The sequence below is a fragment of the Mauremys reevesii genome, linkage group 13, assembly GCF_016161935.1.
Source record: "Mauremys reevesii isolate NIE-2019 linkage group 13, ASM1616193v1, whole genome shotgun sequence".
Taxonomy (NCBI): domain Eukaryota; kingdom Metazoa; phylum Chordata; order Testudines; family Geoemydidae; genus Mauremys; species Mauremys reevesii.
In genome coordinates, this window is record NC_052635.1 from 14,211,501 (window position 1) to 14,226,419 (window position 14,919).

The 14,919-nt window shown below is 46.5% G+C and overlaps 1 protein-coding gene across 1 annotated transcript; it reads left to right on the plus strand.

Moving 5' to 3' along the window:
- Nucleotides 1-2,918: 2,918 nt before the first annotated feature.
- Nucleotides 2,919-5,934, plus strand: LOC120380060 (olfactory receptor 6M1-like). Its single transcript, XM_039497563.1, has 2 exons — nt 2,919-2,985; nt 4,958-5,934. Exon 2 carries the CDS (start codon nt 4,963-4,965, stop codon nt 5,932-5,934), a length of 972 nt encoding a protein of 323 aa, XP_039353497.1. The 5' UTR covers nt 2,919-2,985; nt 4,958-4,962.
- Nucleotides 5,935-14,919: the final 8,985 nt, after the last annotated feature.

Sequence of the window (14,919 nt, forward strand, 5' to 3'; positions counted from 1 at the left end):
CATTCCCATGTGCTGTCATGCTGTACCAATCTCAGTAGCTCCTGCTCACCACCTCTGGGGTTGGGTGTAGCTAATGCAGGCTCTCAGAGCAAAGCTGTGGAGCCCGGATCCATCTGTTCAGATTCTCACCACACGCTGCCCCAGCCAGCCAGTCATTTGTGCTGCAGATCCCAGGCCCTTGGAACCGACCAGAGACCCATCGACTCAGAAAATAACATGGCTCAGAGACATGGAGGCTGACAATGGATGCTGAAGTCATGGGCGCATCAGCGATAGATCCAACATGTGCACAGGCTGCAGCTAATTGTCCCATTTGTGCCGAGCACTTGCTGTTTCTCTGGAAGATTGTGAGAGCTGTTTTCTGCCTCTGGGTTTCCTCTCTATCCTGCTGAGCTGCCGTGGCGTAAGTAACCCCTGCATTGCAATGTTTGGTCCCACTCCTCAGTCCTGGCTGGGCTGCAGACTCAAGCCTGGGTGTCTTATTTTCAATGAGATGAAACTGAAAGTGCTAGAAAAGAAATTCCCAGTCCAATAACTGATCAGACTGTGAGGATGTGCGATGCTGCAGACAAAAGGCCAATGAAATCCTTAGCTTATAAACAGGGGAAGCTCGAGGAGGAGCAGGGAGGTAATTTTATCTCCGTATTTGGCACTGGTGTGACCACTGCTGGAATCCTGTGTCCAGTTCTGGGGTCCCCAGTTCAAGAAGGAGGTTGATAAATTGCAAAGGGTTCAGAGAAAAGCCACGAGAATGATTAAAGGGTTAGAAAACCTGCCTTATAGTGATAGACTCAAGGAGCTCAATGTATTTAAGGGGTGACTGGATCACAGTCTGTAAGTTCCTTCATAGGGAAGAAATAGTTAATAACACACTCTTCAGCCCAGTAGAGAAAGGTCTCACATGATCCAATGACTGGAAGTTGAAGCTAGACACATTCAGACTGGAAATAAGGTGTACGTTTTAATGGTGAGAGTAATTTACCCCTGGAACAACTTAGCGAGGGTCATGGTGGATTCTCCATCACTGACAATTTTTAAGTCAACATGGGATGTTTTTCTAAAAGCTTTACTCTGGGAATTATTTGGGGGACCTTCTCTGGCCTGTGTTCAACAGGTAGTCAGACTGGGTGGTCACAATAGTCTGTTTGGACCCTGCTATCTAAGAATCTATGAATAGGAGAGAGCCGAGTTTATTTTGTAGGTAATTCAAATGATCTCAAAGTCTATTCGCCAGGATTGCTATGATGAAAGCAATTTTACATTTGTTTCATGCTGTCATTTTCAGAGCTGCTAGAGAAATAATTTTCTCCATGAACAGTTTTGACAAATATATATATCTTCCATTTTGTCAAAATATTTCTGTGATGGATTTCAGGTTTTCATCAGTTTTTTGATGACCATCCCCCCAAAAAACTGACCATTAGTTTTTTTCTTTCATTTGGTCTAAATCTGTCAAGGAAAATGTTCAGATTTCATAGACAAAAACAGAACAATATGAGTTTAGCTGTTTCTTGAGAATAAACCAAACATTTTGACATTTTTTCCTGTTTTGTAAAAGTTTTATTCTTTGAAAATTTTCAGATTTTAATCAAAATTTGTTTTTCTTTTAAAACATCCCTCAAAATTTGCTGAAAACAGATTTTTCCACCCAAAATTTCCATTTAGTTGAAAATCAATTTTCCATCAACAAATATATTAATAGAATACTTTCAATCATCTCTGACTATTACCTTCAATATTTGAACCAGAAGGTAATCTGGCAGATAAGAAAAGCTCAGACACTAATGGCTTCTCTTGCAGAATTTTGGGTGGAATTTTCAAGGGAGACTAAGAGAATTAAAGTCCCAACTGCCATTGAATTTCCATGGGATTTAGGTGCATAACTCCCTTAAGTTCACGTGGAAAACCAAGCCAAAATTCTTAGAAGACTTGTATTGAAAGAAAGAAAAAAAGAAAGAAAGAAGCCCCCAAATCTCTCACCCCCCTCACAAAACAACTAAAAATTACAAAGCCAAGAAGCTCAGTCCGATGAAGTGGTTATTCACCCACGAAAGCTCATGCTGCAAAACGTCTGTTAGTCTATAAGGTGTCACAGGATTCTTTGCTGCTTTTACAGATCCAGACTAACACGGCTACCCCTCTGATATAAGAAGCTCAGTGTTAAAGTTAAATTTACAAGAAATCCCAGACTTTTAAAAGTGTTCTCAGGTGTGTGTCATAGGTACTGTACTGCCAAGCTAATGAAGAGTCTCCTGTAGTTCAACTGTCACTGGCACCCATGCCTGATACTACAGTGATGAGAGCAGTAGAAGAACCTAAATAGACTGGACTAGACTAGAATATCATTGGAACACCTGCTCAAAGAACAGACTAGTGGGGTAGGACAAAGATTCTGGTTCCTTACTTCTAAAGAAAATGTCTACGGGACATGTCTATGGGTGGACATGTTTATGTCCATGGGGATTTTGCTTTATTAATGACACAGCATTGCTGGCCACAGCACTAGGACTGGTCACACAACATTATTCATCACTATGGTGACCATACAAGAGGAGACCTGGATGGATGTACTATGCCAACCCAGGCTAGCATTTCACAATGCCTGAAAAATGCTGGTTAGAATAAGGTATAATAGGCAGTTATGGTGGATCCATCTCTAGCTCACCCCTGTCTGTCTTTCAGTAGTGTTCATGGGACTACGTTAGGGTCCGATGTGTTAGGGAAGGAAGAAATCTGTGCCTAGAGCTGCTGCGAATTCCTGAGTGGTCATTTTATGACACGTGGTGACACAACCATTCATTACATTGCTTAGTGGTTTTGTTACAGCTGGTCAAAACAAAACACCAAACCAGGAGCAAGGATCATCCAATGCTTTTTCAAAATTTGTTGTTGAAATTCAAATTTTTGTTGTTGCTGAAATGGAATTGTGGAAATCTTTGACCAACTGTAATCGTGATGCTGGGCCTGAAGTGGGGCAGAATTAAGGTACATGTAGCCTGGCCTTCTGTATACCACAGTCCTTTACATTTCACCCAGTAACCCCTGTATTTAGCCAAATAACTTTTATTTGGCTAAATCACCTTCCAGAAATGCACCCAGTCTGACTGGACATCAAAAGATGGAAAATCCATCATTTCTCTTTGGAGTTTGTTCCAATAGTGAATCATGCACACGGTGAAAAATTTCCAATATGAATTTGTCTGCCTTTAACTTCCAGTGAAAATGACAAAGGACAAACAAAAATTCATATTAAAGCTAAACCATTTTTGTTTGTTTTGTCACCAAAATATATGGGAGAAAAAGGAAAAGAAAGAAGGCAAACCACCAATCAACCCCCCTTCCAAGGAAACAAAAAGAAAACAAAACCAAAATGTTATTGCAAAATTTCCTTTAAAAAAAACAAAAGAAGAAAGGCCAATTCTGGATCCAAATTTTTCACCAGCTCATTCAAGGCCAAAACTTGGTCCACTGATGTCAACACTGCAGGACTGGGACCCCCAGCCCCAGAGAAGAAGATTAAAGGAACGAAGTGCCATCTTACCGTGAATTTCTTGCTCCTGTAGGTTTCAGCTTAGGTAGGACCATAAGACATGGGATTAGAAGGGACCCCTGGGTGCTGGCAGCCAGCCCCCTGATATCAGTGGCAACCCCAGCATATTATCCTGTTCATAAATTTATCAAGCTCCATCTTCAAGCTAGTTAGGTTGTTCCCCCCCCACTGCGCTTATTGGAGGCTGTTCCCAAACCTCCCTCCGCTGGTGGTTAGAAACCTTCTCATACCAGCCTCAGTTGATCCATGGGCAGTGTATCCTCACCTGTTCTGGTGTCAACACTGTCCTTTAGCTTCAACACTCTTTGAAAATCCCACTTAATCCCTTTAATTGTCTGGCCTTTAGACACACACTTAAACTGAGTCAGGGCCTTAATCAGAGGCAGCCTGCCACAGCTCTGACGTGGTAATAAAGAAATGACCTATCCAAAGTCACAGGGTAAATTAGCATTGGGGCAGAAGGACCCCATGAGAGGAAGGATAGTCTGGAGGTTAGAGCTGTTGCCTGGGCTGTGGGATTGCTCCTGTTCCACTGACCTTCTGCAAAAGTTACAGGCAAAGAGAAAAACACCTATTGAGGAAAGAAAACGTAGAAAGTCAAATCAGAAATGTACATATCGTTTATTCTACCGCATTGGACAGGAGGAAAAAAGAAAAGGAAATAAAGGGCAGGGGGGAGAAAGAACTGAAATTCTGGAATTTGTGCTTTTAACTAAAACCCAGAAACCATGGGGAAAAAAAGTTTTTAGTTTTGGAAAGTTATTAGTTCCCCCCCGGATCCATCTTGTGGATTCGACCCCTCCATTCAGGATCTGTGTTGTGTGTTGTAGAGGCGTGGACTAACCCCTGTGGCACCTCCTGCTGGTCTCTCAGGGAAATTAGCTCATTTTCCAGCCAGGAGCGCCCTCTGCAGGCTGGTGATCTGCTGCCTCTTGGCTCCCATGTCCCTTCCAGGACCCCCTGGCAGTAACCCCTTTCTTTTTGGGTCCCCCCTCCCCGGGAAACCCCCACCCACTATCCCCACCTCGCCTCAGTATATGGCTACTGCCAGTCATAGTCTAGCCCCCACGCCCTGGGGCAGACTGCAGTATCAGCCTACTCATCACTGGCAAGGTTGGGTTTAGACCTGCTGTCTTGGCCTACCCCTGGGCTGCCCTCTTCAACCCCCAGTACCTTTTAGCCCAATGCTAGGCCGCAGCCTGGGGCTTTCCAGGCTGGAGCTCCCCAGCTCCTCTGCCTCTCCGCAGCCCTGCTCCAATCACAGCCCCAGCCACAGCCCTCTCCTGGGCTGTTTTCCACCCCGAAGGGCAGGAGCAGGTAACCACCCCGCTACATGTGTGGACTCCCATTCACCCTGTCGATTTATCTCATGGGAGTGACTTCCAATCCTTTCCTTCTCACTCGCAGACCCAATGGATTCTGCTCGGAGGACCCCCGTGAATCAGTCTTCAGCGGCAATCACCGAGGTTGTCCTTCTTGGTTTCTCCAGCCTTGGCCAGCTGCAGCTGCCCCTCTTCCTCCTCTTCCTCGTGATGTATGTGCTGACACTGCTGGGGAATGCTTTGGTTATCATCATAATCAGGCTGGACCGCCGCCTCCACACACCAATGTACTACTTCCTCAGCCACCTCTCACTGCTGGAGCTGCTTATCACTACCACTGTCACACCCACGATGCTCCTTCTCCTCCTTTCCCAGCACAAGACCATCTCCTTCTTGGCCTGTGCCCTCCAGAGCTACGTCTACTTCCTGGCAGGCTCAGCTGAAGTTCTTCTGCTGGCCGCCATGTCCGTGGACCGTTACATGGCCATCTGCAACCCACTGCGCTACATGGCCATCATGAGCAGCCGGGTCTGCCTCAGCCTGGTGTTGTCCTGCTGGACGAGCAGCTTCCTCTTCATCTCGACTTCCATGGTGCTCAAGGCCAGGCTACCCTTCTGCAGGCCCAACGCCATCGACCACTTCTTCTGCGACAGTGCCCCCTTGCTGGAGCTGATCTGCGCTGACACTAACCTCCTCCGGGCCCTGGACTTGGCCATCTCATCCTTCCTCCTCCTCAGCTCCGTCTCTGTGACAACGGTGTCCTATCTCTGCATTGTCGCCACAGTGATGAGGATGCCCTCAGTCCAGGGCAGGCAAAAGGCCTTCAGCACCTGCACCTCCCACATCATGGTGGCCTCGCTCTACTATGGCAGCTCCATCTTCATCTACGTCAAGCCGGCTGACAACTCCTCCGCGGGCTTCAACAAGGCAGCCACGGTGCTGAACACGGTGGTGACGCCCCTGCTCAACCCTGTCATCTACAGCTTCAGGAACAAGGCGGTGAAGGAAGTGCTGAGGGATGGGATGGGCCAGATGGGCGCGGCTCTCCCTAAGAGTGCTTGAAAGCCAGACTCCCCACCACTTGGTGCACCGGGATGGACTCATTCGCAGCATCCCTCATGCAGGGATACACGGGACTGAGGGTGGAGAGGAAACCAGAAGACATTATGGGAGTTGGCTGAGAATGCAAGAGCATCGAGAAGGAGGATGTGGGCCTTCCTGGAGACGTACAGCTTTGCCATAGGAAGGCAGAGAGAAAGAAACAATAGGAAGAGAAGAGAAGAGAAGAGAAGAGAAGAGAAGAGAAGAGAAGAGAGAACTGTCTAGTGTCTTCTAGTGGACTAGATCTAGGGGGACTGGGAGTTTTCAAGGGACTCTAAGGCAGTTGGGTGCTCAAATCCCATTGAAAGACAATGGGAATTGGGAGCCTTAGATGCTTGGGGCAGTTAGACACCTAACTTCCTTTGAAAATCAATGGAAACTGGTCACTGAACTCCCCTAGGCCCCCTTGGAAATATCCCAGCTTTGTAGACTAGTTGGTGGCTTGTAGAAGGCCACAATTTAGCTTTATATGGCTCCACATCTCAGTCCCAGGTCCATTTACCCAGGACCGTACCCCAGCTGCTCCTCACACCTAGCAACTGAAGATCAAATAAAGACTCTCCTTGTTCCATTCCCAGGCTCTGAGCCACGGGAATGTAAGAGGGAGAAGACACTGTCATTCGGTATGTCACTATTCCTGGCTCTTTCCCTTGACATCAGCCATGGTGATTAGGGTGATTCTGCATCTCTGCTATTATTTTACTAACCTTTTGGTATGGGAAATAGGCTTGCAACCAAAATCCATTCTGAAAACCCACCTCTGTCATGATGCCCACTGTCCCTCCCGTCTGACACGGGCTAAGCCAAAGCCTGGCTGACGTTTCTTTCTCTTCTAAGTTCTCTTGGTTATGATGTGGCCCCTCAACTTGCCACGATCCCCTCTCATCTTCCCACTTTGTCCTCTCCAACACCAGAGTGGGATTTTTAAAGAGGCCTAAGGGAGTTAGACACCTAAATCCCAGCCTTTTGATAATCCCGGCCCTAGAGTGGGAGATCTTGGAGACAGAGACTATCCTTCTCTGTTACCTGGTAGCTAGTTTGTTCATTTTATCATTCATTGATTAGTGCACGGTGTGATGTTCTGAACAATTTATATGAGATGTCGTATGTAATAATTGTGTGCAAAATAGATTTAAATTTTAGGATTAGAGAAGAATACAACTGATAAATATTTAGGAGTAATGAATATGCATTAGGTATATAAGTAAAGCAGGGCTGAAATGCAAGGTCTACGGGCTGAGGCCTGTAAGATTTCAGCTTATCCATACCAGGCCAGAGGCTTAAGAGTGCTTGACATATGTAGGTGACCAAAGAATAACCCTAGGCCAGTAAAGATCACAAGGCTACTGCAAAAATGTGCCAATGGGTGATGCTGCAGAAAATTGACCCCAATGTATTGTTCAAGACCTTAGTATGACATCTTTAAATGCCTCTCTTGACTGCAGGGTGTGTAAATGCTAATTAGGGGCTATGAAATGGGGCACCCCAATATTCATGGGGTGGGGACATACGGATAAGGAGAAAAGGGTTGACACCTTCATGCACATACATGGCAGTTAGATGGAGTTAGATGGAGTGAGAATTACGATATAAACGAGCGTTCTCTGGTTGGGAAAACCTGGGGAAGAACCCAAGCAGGGACTAAACCCCTGCTGATGATCAAATGGTGAGAAATCCACCAGAATATCTCTGAGGCTGGGGGTTATGACTTCATTTATAACTTGTGCGTGGGCATTCAAAGATATTATATCTGCCCGGCTAATCATAACCTTACTTGTTACTCTCATGCAATGTACCATACAGACTAGGCTTTGTGCTTGTGAATGCATGTGTGGCCACTGTCCTTGGCCTTCTCGTGTTCCTAGCGTCACTAGATCAGAGACAAAGAGCAGAGGTGATTTTCACTCTGTGGAGCTCCAAACTTAGCCCCCAGAGCCGGCCCCACGGTGGTGCAAGATAACCTCACTCAAGCTAGTCTAAATAAAATAAAAGGCTACTGCCTATTTGTCCAGCACCTAGCACGACACGCCCGGGATCATCAGCTGGAGTTGGTCCTTGCGACCGTCACAGAAATAAATCGATGAAGGGAGCTGCTTTTTCATGTCCGAGCCACTCCCAGAAGTCCCATCCCCACAGCTGCTGCTGAGTCAAGGGACTCAGTGACATGGCAGAGGTTGAGGGGGTAGGCTGGCCTCTCTTCTCATTCACCCAGCAGGGAACAGCTGAGCTGTGCCTATGAGCTGACACTGCGATAGCCGGAGCAGGTGATGAGCATGGTGGAACAGAACAGTAGGTGTGGGGTCTGAGCCACTGAACGCGTTTCCCTGGATCTGGGCTGTACCAGCGCTGGCTGGAGTATTGAAAGGCGTGTGAGACAGCTAGGGGCTCCACTGAATTTCAATTATGTGCCTAATTCCCTTAGGCCCCGGCCTATGAACATTCTCACACACCTGGGAAGCCAGAGCTTGAACACTGGGCCTTCCACACGTCTGCTTTCACCGCAAGCTCAATGATATTAACACCTAGCTCTTCACTAGCACGTTTCATCAGTAGATCTTATAGTGCTTTACAAAGGAGGTCAGTATCATTGTGCCCATATTACAGATGGGGAAACAGAGGCACCCAGCGGGCCAATGGCAGAGTTGGGGATAGTACCAGGGCTCCCAAGGCCCAGTGCTCTATCCACTGGGCAATGCTGCCTCACAAAGCAGCTCAAGCCTTTTGCCCTGATTCTAAAGGAAAACACTGGTGTCTCTGTGCAGTGACGAGTTCGCTATCCACTTCTGGCCATATAATTCCCGGCTAGGGCCCAATAGGCCCTCCTTAGCCAGCCCCCCCCCCCCCCCCCCGAGCCTCCAAGACGAGCACACAGAGGTACCCTGGGGCTCCCTTGGCTCAGCTCTCACTGCAGACTCCTGGAGAGGGAGGTTCAGTGATTCCAAGGCCAGATGGGATCCGTGATGCTGCTCTACATAATGCTTTATAAAAATATATTTATAAGTGTTAATATAATGTAACTGGAATATGCTTTATGCAAAAGGTCTCTTGTAAGGTATCATTACAAAGCTTATAATCTGCTGAATGTGCTCCTCCTATTTGTATGAACGTATCATTCTTGTATCTGAAACTCGGAATATGAAATATAACTCTGAGGTCCTATTGTAATTATGCAAAGTGTGGGCCATTAATGGTGGTTTGGAATCTTGATGGCTCCCATCAACCAGGACAATTGGTTATAAATGGCTGTTTACTTGTAAGTCTTCCTGTATACTTGTGTGCCAGCAAGTGGGTAAGGAAGTCTTACAGTGACATGTGATCATGTCACCTAAACTGGAATGCATCTTTAACTTGGCACTTTTCTATTGAGAAGGAGGGGTGGGAACCCAGAGAGAGACAAAGGATTCTTGCCTTGTGCCTCAGATATATAAGGGGATGGAACAAAACAAAGAAGCGGCCAGTCATGAAGAAATCCCCTAGTTACCACCTGAGCTGGAACTAACAAGGATTGTACCAGGGGAAAGGATTGAGCCCTGGCTAGGAAGGAGTCCAGTCTGTGAAAGAAGCTTATTGGAACATCTCTGAGATTTCATCTGTAATCAGTTCCTTAATGTATTAGGCTTAGATTTGCGTGGGTTTTTTGTTTGTTTGTTTTGCTTGGTAACTTACTTTGTTCTGTCTATTATTACTTGAAAGCACTTAAATCCTACTTTCTACACTTAATAAACTCACTTTTATTTATTAATTAACTCAGAGTAAGTGATTAATACCTGGGGGAGCAAACAGCTGTGCATCTCTCTCTATCAGTGTTATAGAGGGTGGGCAAGTTATGAATTTACCCTGTATAAGCTTTATACAGAGTAACACGGATTTATTTGGGATTTGAATCCCATTGGGAACTGGGTGTGTCTGGGTGCTGGAGACAGGAGCACTTGCTAAGCTGTTTTCAGTTAAGTCTGCAGCTTTGGGGACATGGGTCAGACCCTGGGTCTGTGTTGGAGCAGACTGGCATATCTGGCTTAACAAAGCAGGGTTCTGAAGTCCCAAGCCGGCAGGGAGAATGGGCTCAGAGGTAGTCTCAGCACATCAGATGACAGCCCCAAGGAGGGTCTGTGTGACCGAACACTGTCACAGGATCATCTTGTCTGCCCTGCTCTACAGCACAGGCTGGAGAATCCAGCACAGAAGGGCGATGGCCTTCGGCTCACTGTCCCCGCAGGCTGAATTGCATCACGGTGGATAATGTGGCAGGAAGGCTCTCTGGCCCACCCCAGGGCTCTCAGCAGAACGGTCCCAAGCCAGCGTGCCCGGTGATGGATTTCCTGTCTCTGTGTGGGGCCCTGGGGAGCCAAGCAAGGAATCTGCAGGGTCCTCGCTCGCTGGCTCCCAGCACACTGAAGATAGATTCTCAGCCGGTGTAACCAAGTGTAGCTCCATTGCCTGTGTTACTTTACATCATCTGGGGATCTGGTGCCTGTGGCTCCAATGGAGCTACGGCTGATTGACACCAGCTGGGGGTCTGGTCCATTGCCTTCAACAGAATGACATCCGTTTACACTATTTGGAACGCTGGCCCTTTGTAGCTCTTCAGTCTCTCTGACAGGCCTGCAACCAAAGCGAATGCATCACGTTAAAAACATCATGCTGCAACGGATCTGCAGCCAAAGCAGCCTTTTGAGTTCCTGTCGTCTCAGTCCGAAAAAAAATTGCTGAGAACGAAAGGAAGAAAGATAGAAAAGTTGGGCCATTCATGGGAGCTGAAGCTATTAGCGATGGTGAATCCTCCCAAGTTCTATCACCAGTGGGAATGAATCGCTCTGTCGCCATTAGAAGTTACACTAGTAATTAATCCCACAGGACAAAGAGCTAGGAAAGAGCAGACGGGTTGGGAACTTTTGACTCGTCTTTTGTTCAGTGTCATGAGCAAAGAATACGGATTGGAACCTGTGTAACGGACGAGATCCCCAGCTGGTGTAAATCAGGGGGTTGGTTGAAGTCAACAAAACTGCATCAATTTACACCAGCTCAGGACTTGACCCTTAGTTTTCAGTCTTTGCCTCTGGGTATCTCTTAGTGACCAACTTCAAGCACCCAGGGCAGCTTGAGTGGTGGGTTCCTCTGGTGGCTGCAACCCAAAAGCTGCTGATGCAATCCAGTAGAAAAACATTGCCGCTCCCCGGGGGATAATTGTGTGGCATTAATGAGGGAACAGGCCGTTCCAGACCAGCTGAGGTTCTGGTGGGTGGCTGTAACTATTGTAGGTCACAAATACATCTTTATTTCTGCAAACGCCTGGGGCACCCTTTGTGCCTCAGCCCTGCCTTATTTTTAGCCAAACTCCTTAGATGCCTTTGAAAATCCCCAGCCTTAGTGACAGAATGAATTTACAGAGCAGCAATGGGCAAGTGTCTGTAATTGAGCTGCTTGAAATGTGTCATCTCCTAAATTTTCCCATTGAAAAATGTGGTTTCATTGACATTTTCCAGGATAATATGTCAATTCTGGTTGGTGTTTTTAAAATTCCTGTCAGGAGAATCTAAACAAAAATTAAAGTTTGACTCATCATTTCAAGACAGAAATAGTCTTTCACCTTTGGTCGACATTTGAAAATGGGTTTTGTTTGTTTCAAAACAGTTTTTCCAAATGAAAAATTGCTTTTTGTAATCTCAAAACTTTTCATTTTGACCAAGGGTGTTGACATTTTTCTGTTTGACATTTTCATATCTCAAAGCGGGGAGGGATAGCTCAGTGGTTTGAGCATTGGCCTGCCACACCCAGGGTTCTGAGTTCAATTCTCAAGGGGGCCACTTAGGGATTTGGGGCAAAAATTGGTCCTGCTAGTGAAGGCAGGGGGTTGGACTCAATGACTTTTCAAGGTCCCTTCCAGTTCTAGGAGATTGGTATATCTCCAATTATTTTTCTGAACTTTTCATTGCATCAATTTATTTGTTACTTTGACTTTTTGTCCTGATTCAGCATGAAAAGAAATGTTGAACTATCAGAGTTCCCCACAGATGGGAAATTCTATTTTTCATTATTTCTGTGATCGGTTTTCTCTTCATTCTTCACTCATTTAAAAAACTCTGGACTTATTCCATTTTGACAGCTCCTGCTAACCACAGGGCAAATTCTACTTGGTGAAAAAACACATCTTGAACAAACATTTTGTAGCCCTAGAAACACCCAGCAGAGCTGGGACACTGGGGGATACAGATGGCCAATAATTGTAATGATTGTAATGGGAAGCGGGTACACAAATTTTTTACAGGGTTTTGCAAATCTTAACCCAAATGGGTTGATGGATGAAAGGAAAAACCAGCATTTTTCTGCTGTCCTGAAACAAATCAACAAACCGGAGACCCTGGGACATCATAAGACAAACTGGGATGATACTGGGACATTGTATGAGAAACTGGGACTGTCCTGGTAAAATCAAGCCACGTTGTAACTTTAGGAGGGCTAAGGTTTCCCAGGCCACCTAGTGGATTTGAACACCCAAGCCACTTTTAAATTCATGGGAACTGTGGACTTAAACTTCTAGCAAGGGTGAAAGGCTCAGCCAAGGAGTCTAGCCCCGGTTGTGCCGCAGGTGCATCCATAAAGCTCAGCGTCGCTCCTGAGTCTTGGTGTCTGTATATAAGGGTCTTCCCAGGACTTTGGGCCTGAAGTTTCCAAAGCAGTTGCTAGTTTTGGGTGTCAAGCTTGAGGCAGCCTGGATCTGTTCAGGGATACGCCTTCAGCAAAGCCTCTGAGATGCCCACAGGTAATCAGAGGAACCCTGAGTTCAGAGGCCAAAGCCCCATCTGCCCCTGGGGACAGGGCTGGAGGTTGGGGAAACCTGATTTCCATGGGGAAGAACTCTGAAGAAAACTCTTGTCCCTGTGTCATTTTCCAAGGTTTTTTTTTGTTTTTCCATAAGAGAGGAGGGGAGCTGAGCCCACATTGTGAAGTGCTAACAACATCATGCTGGCCTCAAATTGGGTGCTGAAAAATTGATATACACCTCTACGCCAATATAACGTGACCTGATATAACACGGGTTCACATATAGCGTGGTAACCCCGGGGCTCTGGCAGCGGGGCTCAGGCAGCACTTTAAAGAGCCCAGGGCTATGGCTGCTGCAGGGAGCCCCAAGCCCTATAAATCATCACTGGAGCCCTGCCACCGCTATCCTGGAGCTGTGGTAGCGGGGCTTGGCCGGCGATTTAAAGGGCCCAGGCTCCCCGCAGCGGCCAGAGCCTGGGGCTCTTTAAATCACTGCTGGAGCCCTGTTGCCACTACCCCGGGGCTCCGGCAGCAGGGCTCGGGTGGCGATTTAAAGGGCCGGGCTCCTGTGGCCGGAGCCCTGGGCTCTTTAAATCACCGCTGAAGCCCTGCCGCCACTACCCTGATATAACAAGGTTTCACCTATAACGCGGTAGGGATTTTTGGCTCCGAGGACCGTGTTATATCGGGTAGAGGTGTACCTAAAATCTCAGGTCGCTTGTGAAAATGTTGGCTCTCATGCGATGAGTCATGGATGCGTGCAATGAGCCATGGACGCAGAGACTATGCACACTAGTGGGGTTTCATGCAGGCCCGCCGCCGAAACTTAGGAGCTATAGGGAATGGGACATGGGACCTTTCCCATTTAGCGGGGGCAGCTCTGATCTGGCCCCAGGGTCTTGGACTGGTTGGATCAGAGGGATGGGGAGCAAGGCTAGGCCATAGATTGTTCCCCTCTAGGGAGCACTGTCTCTGATTTGGCCCCAATGTCTGCGTACTGACTGGCACAGGCTGGCAAGGAATAGAATCCCTCAAGGGATGCTAGTCCAGTATCGTGTCTCTGACCTTGGCCCACGCCAGCTGGTTCAGAGAATGTGCGAGAAACCCAGCAGTTTTGGGATAAACTGCCCATTGGGAAAGTTTATTCTAGCCCCTCAACAGGTTTATGACTTGAAGCCCAAGTATTTATATTTCTTCAGCTGACATAAATCTGCAAGCTTCACTGGCGTCAATGGTACATTGCTGATTTTCAGGGACTGAGGATCTGGTTCTGTATTTCCTTTGGTGTTTTAACAGAACTACAATAAACTGTCAACATCTTTCCTGTCTTTAATTATTTGCTGGCTCTGTAGAAATTAGTAAAATACTTGGAGATAATTTCGGTTCTTAGTAACCCCAGTGCAGACTCTGGGGTTAGCAAAGAGATGCTATAGAGTTACTCCATAGATATTGTGAAATTATTGGAGTTTTCAATAGATGCTATGGAATTATTCAACAGATACTACAAAACTACTCCAGAGTTACTCAGTAGTACCACAGAGCTATTCCATAGATACTAGATAATTACTTCACAGAAGATTGATAATACCAGGAATTATTAATGTTATTCTGTGGATAGTAAGAAGTTACTCAACAGAAACAACAAATTTACTCAACCCACACTACAGAAGTTTGGCAGTGTTGTTCCATATACTACACAGAGCTACTTCTTACATACTAGAGAGTTGCTGTATAGCTTCCCACAGATAATGCACCGTTACTCAACAGGTACTGGGAATTACTACAAAGTTATTCCACAGATGCTAAAGATTTCCTCAATGGGTCCTTCAGAATTATTACAGAGCTATTCCAAAGTGCTATAGAGATGCTTCATATAGATGTAAGCAGAGTCAGGATGAGCTCTACCCTGACATCTGGTGGTGAATTGTGGCGAGTGTGGAAAAGAACTTCAGGGGCTGATCTTGTTTGCATAGGCACATCCATCCCACCTAGCATGAGCCCACAGTAGCCCAAAATGGTCACTTTGGCAGCTGTGGGATCTCCAGTTTCTCAGTTATTAGGGCAGGAGGAATAAAGTGTTGTTACCCTGATTATGTGAAACAAGCACAGTGAAACTGTTTTATGACAGAGGCTCTCACCATCAACTAAGTAGCACTCGCTAGACAGGGACATGGGTTCCAAAAC